This window comes from Coregonus lavaretus (genome assembly GCF_964263955.1).
Source record: "Coregonus lavaretus genome assembly, chromosome: 28".
NCBI lineage: Eukaryota > Metazoa > Chordata > Actinopteri > Salmoniformes > Salmonidae > Coregonus > Coregonus lavaretus.
In genome coordinates this window covers 4,469,868-4,480,977 of record NC_140015.1, presented here as the reverse complement: position 1 = coordinate 4,480,977, position 11,110 = coordinate 4,469,868, and the positions used below count along the sequence as shown (strand labels likewise).

Genomic DNA, 11,110 nt, shown 5'->3' with positions numbered 1-11,110 from the left:
TGGAAGTGATGCAGACAATTACATTGATGGAAGTTACAATCTATCTGCAATATTAAAGCAGATCTTTAAGACAAGAACCGTTGTCTTCCAAAAAGGGTTCTTCTGATCAAAACGGTTCTTGGTAGAACCTTATCCCTCCAAAAATAATCATTTTGGAACCCTTTTTTCTAAGAATGTACTTACTTGTGATCTGTTTTCTTACTTATCTGAAGTATTTGAGATGTTTTCTTCTTAGAACATGCCCTTGTTGTTAACGGCGGCACTGAATGGTGAACGGTGTATAGTGTTCTTGTGTTGGGCACTACTGAATAGTAACAAACTAATTTGATTTTTATGACTTTCAAATACAACTTCACTGTATTTGTGAAAGGAGTGACTGAAACAAAACACACAAGAAAGCCTAACACCTTACCATTGCACTTGGCTTTCTTGCATTAACACTTGCACTTGTCTTTTCTTCCAAGCACTGATTTTGCTGATAGCTGCTTTATTGAGGAAAGTTTGACTTACAGTGATATGTGGTTGTTGTACCTAGAGGTTAACGTACTAACTGTAAGTCGCTCTGGATAAGAGGGTCTGCTAAATTATTAAAATGTAAAATGTAACATTTCATTTGTAATGTTCATTATAATCTCTCATGGACAGACTATGTAACATATGGAATCTGATGCAATTATCCAAGATTTTATGTTCATTATAATCGTACTGTATTCACCACCAGTCGAGTATGATCAAAGAGCTAGAGAGGATTTGTTCGGCATATTGTTGAGGCAACAAACTCAACACAGAAACGATTAATATTTTATTAAGAAAATCATCTAAATCATGTTCAACATTGAATATTGTAGTTTATGAAAAGTAACTTCCCTTTTGACAAACGGACTCAGTTATTTAGTACAAAAATATCCCTGTCTACATTCACCCCACATTGTTAGAACATGTCAATATGTACAGAGTTCGAATTACGAGACTAGGGTGAGCTAGGCACCTCTCTAACAAATTGAACCCTGAATAAGTATGAAAAACTTGTAAGACATACAGTATGTATACACATAATATGTGGCATATTGATTTTGGATTATAGTGCCACCAGATCAGGGACACATCTCTTAGTTAACATCCTTGTTGTCCCCAAACCACATTTTCTCAGATGTTCTCAGTCTACCATGCACCTCCCATTGGTCCTCCTCAAAGCGGTAACACCAGACTCAGCAGTAGTGGAGGAGGATGTTTAGGAGGAGGTAGGGCAGACAGGCTCTCCCTCAACCATGTACCACACCTCATTGTGCCTGTTCAGAATCTTCATTGGGCTGTAGGACACACACACACACACACACACAATATTAAAGTATGTTTGATAGAAGTATTCTGGTGGAATTGGATTGGATGTTGGATATATTGAAGGATTTGTATCCGTGCTCTCACCTGTCATATCCCACAGCATAGTGGTAGTCTTTGTTGTAGGTGGCCTGGACTTTGTCTAGCTGCCTTTTCAGCAGCATGGAGTTTACACTGGATGTCAAAGACATCATCCATCCGCCGTAGCTCCTCACGTACACTTTCATGTCTGGCATCTCTGTAAAGTACACCTGCACCGGGAAATCACAATGACATCCACATTGTTAACCAGCAGTCTTTAAAAAAACATGACATACCGGACATGGGTTCAAATGGTATTTGTGTTTTTTCAAATACTTAATTGATTGAGCTTGCCTGGCTCAATGGCGCCAATGGAATAGTCCCAAAAGTGCAAACCCCGCCCACCTGGCGCTCTATAAAAGCTAAATCTACGTTTTTGAACCCAGGTCTGATAGACAATCATATTAGGTTCAACTTAGATTCAGCTTTTCTAGAGTGCCAGGAGGGCGGGGTTTGCACTTTTGGGACTATTCCATTGGTACCATTGAGCCAGGCAGTATTTGAAAAAACACACACAATATAACACACAAATACTACATACCCCTGGCAACGATGTGGATGTCATTGTGTCAGGTTGACAGGTTTTTGACAGGCGTCAGCAATATAGTGACCTCTAATAGGCTAAGTGGAGGTTTCACCATATTGCTTATACCAATCAAATCCTCTCAGATCTCCACAAGTGCATAGGGCATAGGGTCTATTTGGGATTGGGCTTTACCTTGTCATCAGTGGGTTGGGGAGGAGTCATCTGATGGGTAGACGGCAGGAGGAAGCTGAGGGTGAAGACAGATGACGCCCACATCTTCTTCTTCTCTTCAATTTTGACAGTCACCGGAGCTGTCATGTCAATGTTGACGCCTATAGGAAAAATTTGTGTAAGCACTTGTTACCAGGTAGACACACGCATGGAAACCGAGACTCATGCAAGTGCATCCACACGCACACAAATATATTGATACACACACACACACACACACCAGCATTGTTTGATCCGGTGATATATTTGAAGAGTCTCCTGAAGGCAGTGTAGGTGGCCTTGTCCATGAAGTATGATTCTTCATCTGTCGACACCCATTTCACCGAGTCATAGTGGCGCACCTGTAACACAGACACAAACCTTCACTCAGAGTCCTGTGTTGGAGAGTGTATTGAGTTACAGATGTTGGGGATGGGATTAGGATGAGACTGTGCAAAAAGTGCAACAACCCTGCATAACTGATCTACAACATGTTTCCGAATACAGATACCCAAAACGATAACCATGGGGATAATAATGATGTTGATTTGATATATTCTAATGTAAATGCTATTGTTTTGTATCTGCTACCCTGACCAACAACTAAGCATAAAAAATAACTCCTGACTAGGTTGTAGCCTTTCATTTGTGCTTTACAATAGACTCACCTCATAATCGTCATTCTTGCACACCAGATCATACAGCAGACATTCCTTTGACTCTGAGCAGAAGCGAGACTCAGAGGAGTTCCTATAGGGATCAGTTGAAAACAAATCAATAATGGAGAATAGCATACGATTTAGCACAGATACCGTTAATTCAATATACAAAAATAGTATTAATTTTGAAATGTGTGGTTATGATGTGTGGAAAGTAATAACAGAAGTGTATTATAACTTCCTTACCCAATTCTGGCTTCAGCAGTCAAGATGAGAAGCAAGCCAACCAACCCTGCAAAATAAGCCCTGAAGTACACACAAACAGTCAGAGTCATCACATTAAAAACCTAAAGTACACACAGTCAGTGACATCATCATATGAAAAATCTATTATACAGACATAACTCATTAAGATTGCAATATTGAAATACTTTAAAAGACAGTAAACTATGTTATTACACATTTATATTACTATAAAATCACTCTTCCTTTAATTACTTAACACCATCACAAATCAAACAAACCTAATCAATGCAATGATAACCTATAATTTCTACTTACATTGTGCTGAGTGTGTGTCTTTTAGATCAGCTCAGTTCAGATGCATCCACTGGCCTGAGGGAAATGCTTGCAGATAAACTATTTATACCAACTGAGGGTTATTTGTATCACTCCCCAAAACACACCCACTTCACCACAGAATGTGCAATGGACTTCACGTGCTGAAGAGAAGAAAAGGTGGTTCATAAATAAGTGTGTGCCAAGTTAGATAACGTGAGACGATCGATCTTGATGCGTTTTTGAAAAACAAGTATAGGCTTATTGAGAAAGAGGCTGTGACTAGATCCGTCACGTGTGGTAGACTATTATATATTTCTGTTTCGTAATTACAGCCTTTGCTGTTTCGCAATAACAGCCTGGCTGTCACGTCTAGACTAAATAAATAGCACTTGCATGTATTTTGTTCACTGAGCACTGCTGGGTCAACATTCCCAATCACTAGTGGGCAATGGAGAAGCCCTGTTTATAACTGATGCTAACATGGACTCTTTGTCCTGATATTGTCCACATTCTGATTGTGCCCACATTTTTGGACAGGTGTAGATGATTCAAAGACACATTGTGATCAGATCTTCCTGACCACCTCCGGAGGTAATCCACATTTATTATGATATTAAGTTGTTATAATGCAGAGTGAAATTAAATGCACATTTGGCAAACATTTTCCAATTCATATCAAACCATATTCCCCACCTATAAAAGCAGATAGGACAGCACTTGCACGACCCAAAGAGCTCAGCTTTGACCCCGACAAAGAGAAGAGTAGCCTAGAAAACAGAACTCTGGGGTGTATCTCAATAGTCTGAAATGGCTTCATTTAAAACAATTGTTTTAGTCATTTAGCAGACACTTTTATCCAGAAGGATTTGCAGGTGCGATTACGGTTAAGTGCCTTGATCAAGGGCACATCGGCAGATGTATCCACCTAGTCAGCTCGGGGATTTGAACCGGCAACCTTTCAATTACTTGCCCAACACTCCCTACCACTAGGCTACCTCACCTCGTCTCCATTCACATGGGCTGACCTGAAGATATAAAGGATAAGTGGTGAATACAAAACGACGCTCCTCACTTTGAATCTGATTTCAACTGTCTCTGTTCTTTCACATCAGTGTAGGAAAGGAGACACGAAAACAAGAAAAGGAAGCCACTGAATATCAAGTTGGATGCAGTCATGGACTGAACCCTGTCCTAGATTTAGCAAATAGCCTCCCTGGCATGCGCAATCAAAGTCAGTTCAGTTTAAATGACCTTTAACAAACCTCCAACGTCCCCTGTGATGTCAGCTGGTCACCACCTCAGGGGCTCAACGGGCGACGGCCTTCACTTGGTGACTTCAGCCTCAGAAGAAGAAAAACTCAAAATAACTCACATGATCCCCTGTCTTATGTCCGTTCTATGTGGCGTAAGCATGTGCTTCATGTCAAATTCTTAGCCAACACGTTACCATAGCCTGATTCAACCAGAACCATGAAACTGTATGTTGTGGACATTTCCATGGCATCAAGTCAGGGGAAACGGGTGTTGTCACACTGGCTGCAGAGCCGATTGTTGTTGTAGTTGTTGTTGTTGTTATTGTTGTTGTTGTTGCTGTTCAAAAACGTTACATTTGTAGATAAAATGAGCTTGTGAGAGTGATTGAACAAAACATCAGAGGTGTGTTTGTTTCTCTCTGAGCTTGAGACGCCCTGTTCCAACACAAAGCACTAGAGTGCAGTTCAGTTTACACTCAGAAAAAAAGGTTCCAAAAGGGTTCTTTGCGGAGGGATAGGGTTCTGCCAAGAACTGTTTTCATCTGAAGAACCCTTTTTGCAAGACAAAGGGTCTTGGTAAGGCAAAGAGTTCTACTTAGAACCTTTTTCATCCTAAAAAACGTTTTCGGAAGAAAGGGTTCTTTGATGATTGTTTGGAAGGCCAGAAGGATACTTTTGAAGGCAAGAAGGGTTCTACAAAAAACCCTTCTTAATCTGAAAATGCTTTTGCCTGAGCATTAGTGTTTACCTCAGTGTTTAAACTTTAACATCAGGAGTTCGAGTAATCTGCTAAATTAAAAAAGATATGTGTGAGAATGTTTTAAACTGTACCTACAGTATATGGGAATATTTGTGCATGTATTTGATATTCCCTTAATTATTTTACATATACTGACATACAGTGAGGGAAAAAAGTATTTGATCCCCTGCTGATTTTGTACGTTTGCCCACTGACAAAGAAATGATCAGTCTATAATTTTAATGGTAGGTTTATTTGAACAGTGAGAGACAGAATAACAACAAAAAATCCAGAAGAACGCATGTCAAAAATGTTATGAATTGATTTGCATTTTAATGAGGGAAATAAGTATTTGACCCCTCTGCAAAACATGACTTAGTACTTGGTGGCAAAACCCTTGTTGGCAATCACAGAGGTCAGACGTTTCTTGTAGTTGGCCACCAGGTTTGCACACATCTCAGGAGGGATGTTGTCCCACTCCTCTTTGCAGATCTTCTCCAAGTCATTAAGGTTTCGAGGCTGACGTTTGGCAACTCGAACCTTCAGCTCCCTCCACAGATTTTCTATGGGATTAAGGTCTGGAGACTGGCTAGGCCACTCCAGGACCTTAATGTGCTTCTTCTTGAGCCACTCCTTTGTTGCCTTGGCCGTGTGGTCATTGTCATGCTGGAATACCATCCACAACCCATTTTCAATGCCCTGGCTGAGGGAAGGTTTTGACGGTACATGGCCCCGTCCATCATCCCTTTAATGCGGTGAAGTTGTCCTGTCCCCTTAGCAGAAAAACACCCCCAAAGCATAATGTTTCCACCTCCATGTTTGACGGTGGGGATGGTGTTCTTGGGGTCATAGGCAGCATTCCTCCTCCTCCAAACACGGCGAGTTGAGTTGATGCCAAAGAGCTCGATTTTGGTCTCATCTGACCGCAACACTTTCACCCAGTTCTCCTCTGAATCATTCAGATGTTCATTGGCAAACTTCAGACTTGCATGTATATGTGCTTTCTTGAGCAGGGGGACCTTGCGGGCGCTGCAGGATTTCAGTTCTTCGCGGCGTAGTGTGTTACCAATTGTTTTCTTGGTGACTATGGTCCCAGCTGCCTTGAGATCATTGACAAGATCCTCCCGTGTAGTTCTGAGCTGATTCCTCACCGTTCTCATGATCATTGCAACTCCACGAGGTGAGATCTTGCATGGAGCCCCAGGCCGAGGGAGATTGACAGGTCTTTTGTGTTTCTTCCATTTGCGAATAATCGCACCAACTGTTGTCACCTTCTCACCAAGCTGCTTGGCGATGGTCTTGTAGCCCATTCCAGCCTTGTGTAGGTCTACAATCTTGTCCCTGACATCCTTGGAGAGCTCTTTGGTCTTGGCCATGGTGGAGAGTTTGGAATCTGATTGATTGATTGCTTCTGTGGACAGGTGTCTTTAAGAGTGTGCTCCTAATCTCAGCTCGTCACCTGTATAAAAGACACCTGGGAGCCAGAAGTCTTTCTTATTGAGAGGGGGTCAAATACTTATTTCCCTCATTAAAATGCAAATCAATTTATAACATTTTTGACATGCGTTTTTCTGGATTTTGTTGTTGTTATTCTGTCTCTCACTGTTCAAATAAACCTACCATTAAAATTATAGACTGATCATTTCTTTGTCAGTGGGCAAACGTACAAAATCAGCAGGGAATCAAATACTTTTTGCCATTATTTTCTGTGATTTTAACAATGAGCAGAGAGTAGGAGAATATAAGGGAGTGTGAGTGAACTAGCAGTGTATTGTGTGGTACACAGCAAATTACAAATGGCAGATGTTTTTTTCCCAAACTGATTTAAGATGTCTTTGGTACATAATTGGTCTAGCCTATATTCCAAAATTAAATACATTTGAGTAATCACCTTTGAGTGTGGACTGTATTATTATGCAAACTGGATGGACCTTATGCTGCGATCCAAAATGTATATCCATGAGTCTGGGAGAGAACATATAGCCCTAGGCGATGCTGTTGGTTCATTAATTGTTCAGGGCGGCTTACAGTTAGCCTACAATTATAATACATTTGTATTTTATTTTGAATAGCCTAGTAATAGGGAATTTCTTATATTTTCATAATGAATTAGGTGACACATTACCTTTAGCTATACAGAATATCTCACCACCATGCATTTCTATCTCCTCCTCTCTATCCTTTATTCTTTTCTCGAGCGTGCAGAGTGGCTGTCAACAATTTAGTGAAATATGTATTGTTTGAGAAAACATGTTACTATTGATGTTCCCGAACAGATTTCACTTGGTTTCCCAATTAAGCACTGGGTAGCTGCGGAAACAGAGTTGGAGAGCACATGGCATACAGAGTTTGGGCAGAATATCACCTGTCGTGCAGCGAGAGCATGCTCCTCAAACAGTGTTGATACATGGAGTGAAATAAGTGTTCTTATATTTATTTCTCAGCTGCTCATATTAAACACAGCTCTGCTATAAAACTGAAGTAGCCTACCAGGCATCATTGAAAAATGGACCGGCGGGACGCATGCGGCCAGATTACATGTATTTTTCCCCCTGCCCCTGTTCCTGCCCATTTTGATAATGGGCCATTCTAAATCGAAACAAATTGTACATATTAGTAAAGACAAGATTACATTGAGAATAGTCTGATGGGTGAAAATATGACTTCACTTGATGAGAAAACAGCTGCACAGCCTGAGGCAAGGAACAGAGCTCAAGCTTTTTTTGTGACTTTCTCTCATCAATAGCCTATAGTCGCATCATGCAGCCCATATATGTTTTGATTTCTAAGACATTCTAAGGTTTGTATCATTGTAACACCCTGGTTCTGGGACTCTATATGTTGAGCCAGGGTGTGTTCTTTCTATGTGGTTTATTTCTATGTTGGCCTGAGTGACTCCCAATCAGAGGCAACGAGTGTCAGCTGTGGCTGGTTGTCTCTGATTGGGAGCCATATTTATACTGTCTGTTTTTCCCTTTGTGTTTGTGGGTTTTTGTTCCAGTTGGTCATTGTTACCTAGGACGTTACGAGTCGTTTTGTTGTTTTGTATCGTGTGTGCACTTTAACTAATTAAAGTATGTTCGCTCAACACGCTGCGCCTTGGTCCTCCTCTATTAATGACGATCGTGACAGAAAAACCCACCATACAAGGACCAAGCAGCGTGTCCAGGAGCAGGCAGACTGGACTTGGGAACAGTGGAGGAAGAGTTTCGATTGGGTCAAGCCAAATGAGGAGCTGAATGGCGGGAGTTGGAAGCAGAAGAGCGAGAGTTGGGCGAGAACTATAGAGGCCTGGCCCACGGGGAAGAGAGACCCCCAGAAAATTTTTAGGGGGGGGGCTCACGACGTCGGGGCAGCAGGAGGCCGCGATAGAGCGGTCCAGCGGGTTGGCAGAGGAGGCCGCCAGGTTACGGGGGCCACTGGTCAAAGAAGGGAAGGAAGGTGTAGAGGCACGGCGAGAGGTACTGGGGTGTGTTACCAGTCCGGCCCGTTCCAGATCCCGGTGTAGGGCCAGTGGTGTGTGTCCCCAGTACGGTCCGGTCTGTTCCTGCCACTCGCACCAAGTCTACGGTGCGCGTCGCCAGCCCGGTCCGGCCTGTTCCTGCTCCACGCACCAAGCCTACGGTGTGCGTCGCCAGCCCAGTCCGGCCTGTTCCTGCTCCACGCACCAAGCCTACGGTGTGCGTCGCCAGCCCGGTCCGGCCTGTCCCTGCTCCACGCACCAAGCCTACGGTGTGCGTCGCCAGCCCGGTCCGGCCTGTCCCTGCTCCACGCACCAAGCCTACGGTGTGCGTCGCCAGCCCGGTCCGGCCTGTCCCTGCTCCACGCACCAAGCCTACGGTGTGCGTCACCAGCCCGGTCCGGCCTGTCCCTGCTCCACGCACCAAGCCTACGGTGTGCGTCGCCAGCCCAGTCCGGCCTGTCCCTGCTCCACGCACCAAGCCTACGGTGTGCGTCGCCAGCCCGGTCCGGCCTGTCCCTACTCCACGCACCAAGCCAGGGGTGCGCATCGTCAGCCCGGTCCGGCCCGTTCCTACTCCACGCACCAAGCCAGAGGTGCGCATCGTCAGCCCGGTCCGGCCCGTTCCTACTCCACGCACCAAGCCAGGGGTGCGCATCGTCAGCCCGGTCCGGCCCGTTCCTACTCCACGCACCAAGCCAGGGGTGCGAGTCGTCAGCCCGGTCCGGCCCGTTCCGGCTCCACGCACCAAGCCAGGGGTGCGCGTCGTCAGTCCAGCACAACCCGTGCCTGGATCACCGGTGCCTGGTAAGGTACCGGTCAACTGCTCCACAACGGAGCTGAAGCTAACCGCTCCTGCTACGTCCAGTTCAGCTCCAGCCAGCGGGGCCAGACTGGACCAGGGGCGCTATGGGGGGATTATTGGAGGGTGGTGGGCAAGGCCGGAGCCAGAACCGCCGCCGAGGAGGAATGCCCACCCAGCCCTCCCCTGTTTTGCTCTAGTTGAGGCGCGGTCGCAGTCCGCACCTTTAGGGGGGGGGGGGGTACTGTAACACCCTGGTTCTGGGACTCTATATGTTGAGCCAGGGTGTGTTCTTTCTATGTGGTTTATTTCTATGTTGGCCTGAGTGACTCCCAATCAGAGGCAACGAGTGTCAGCTGTGGCTGGTTGTCTCTGATTGGGAGCCATATTTATACTGTCTGTTTTTCCCTTTGTGTTTGTGGGTTTTTGTTCCAGTTGGTCATTGTTACCTAGGACGTTACGAGTCGTTTTGTTGTTTTGTATCGTGTGTGCACTTTAACTAATTAAAGTATGTTCGCTCAACACGCTGCGCCTTGGTCCTCCTCTATTAATGACGATCGTGACAATAATTTACAACTAAATTTGCAAATAGCTCTAAATCAAACATATATGACCTGTTTCAAATGATCACTTTTACGCTCAACATAGCCACTTCTTCTTACTATAAAATCATATAATATAAAATAAGGGCATGGGACGTACAAGCATATCTTGTTAGCTAATGTTTCTTTAGACCTGACTAAAATAAATAATGGATTTAATGTGATGGTGTATATTCAATTGATTTATTAGACTTTTTCAAATGTTGATGTTCCAAAGACACGCATCAGCAGCTTCTATGTGGCTTGTATGCGTGGAGGCCTGGAGATGCTAAACGTGTTTATGTTAATTAACAGTAAATTACTGTGGGATCGGCAGTCTTTTGCATGAAAATAACCGGCTGACAAAATTTCATGACTGCCACAGCCCTATTGAGTCCCTGTGTCATTCTGTTGTACTCCTAGAGTTCCATCGGGGTCGTGAATTCAGTGAACTTCTTGTCATCTTCACACACACAGGGAATGTTGTAAAACCCAGAGGCGAGGTCCATGGTGCTGAAGAATGCATTGCCCTATAGAGCTGCCAGACATTCGGCCTGATGAGGTAGCGGGTTAGCGTCTTTCAGTGTCCGTGCATTCAGCTTGAAGGACACCGAAGTCTTCTACAGCAAGACATGGTGACACGTCTGCTAACTTGCTGTTCAGTTTCAGGATGATGAGCTTTGACAGGGGGTTGGTAATCTTCATGGGGATCCACCTGTCTCCCCACTTCGATGTGATGACCCTCCCCACGAGGATGTCTCTTGGCGTAGCTCGAGAGGAACATGGTTTCACAATGACTGTGATTCCTGGAGAGATGGGAACGTTGCTAGCTAGCCTTCCCCACACCAGGTGTTTGTGTTTCTTGAGTAGGGTGACTACCTGTGTTAGCTTGACTGTACC

The 11,110-nt window shown here is 44.3% G+C and overlaps 1 protein-coding gene across 1 annotated transcript; it reads right to left on the bottom strand.

Annotated features, from left to right (window-relative positions):
- Nucleotides 1-789: 789 nt before the first annotated feature.
- On the bottom strand, nucleotides 790-3,459 carry LOC311103383 (heme-binding protein 2-like). The gene is made up of 7 exons (XM_084144945.1): nucleotides 3,376-3,459; nucleotides 3,061-3,120; nucleotides 2,824-2,905; nucleotides 2,397-2,517; nucleotides 2,138-2,277; nucleotides 1,426-1,589; nucleotides 790-1,310 (listed from the first exon to the last, which is right to left on the bottom strand). Coding segments are annotated over exons 1-7 (648 nt in total). The 5' UTR covers nucleotides 3,378-3,459; the 3' UTR covers nucleotides 790-1,231.
- Nucleotides 3,460-11,110: the final 7,651 nt, after the last annotated feature.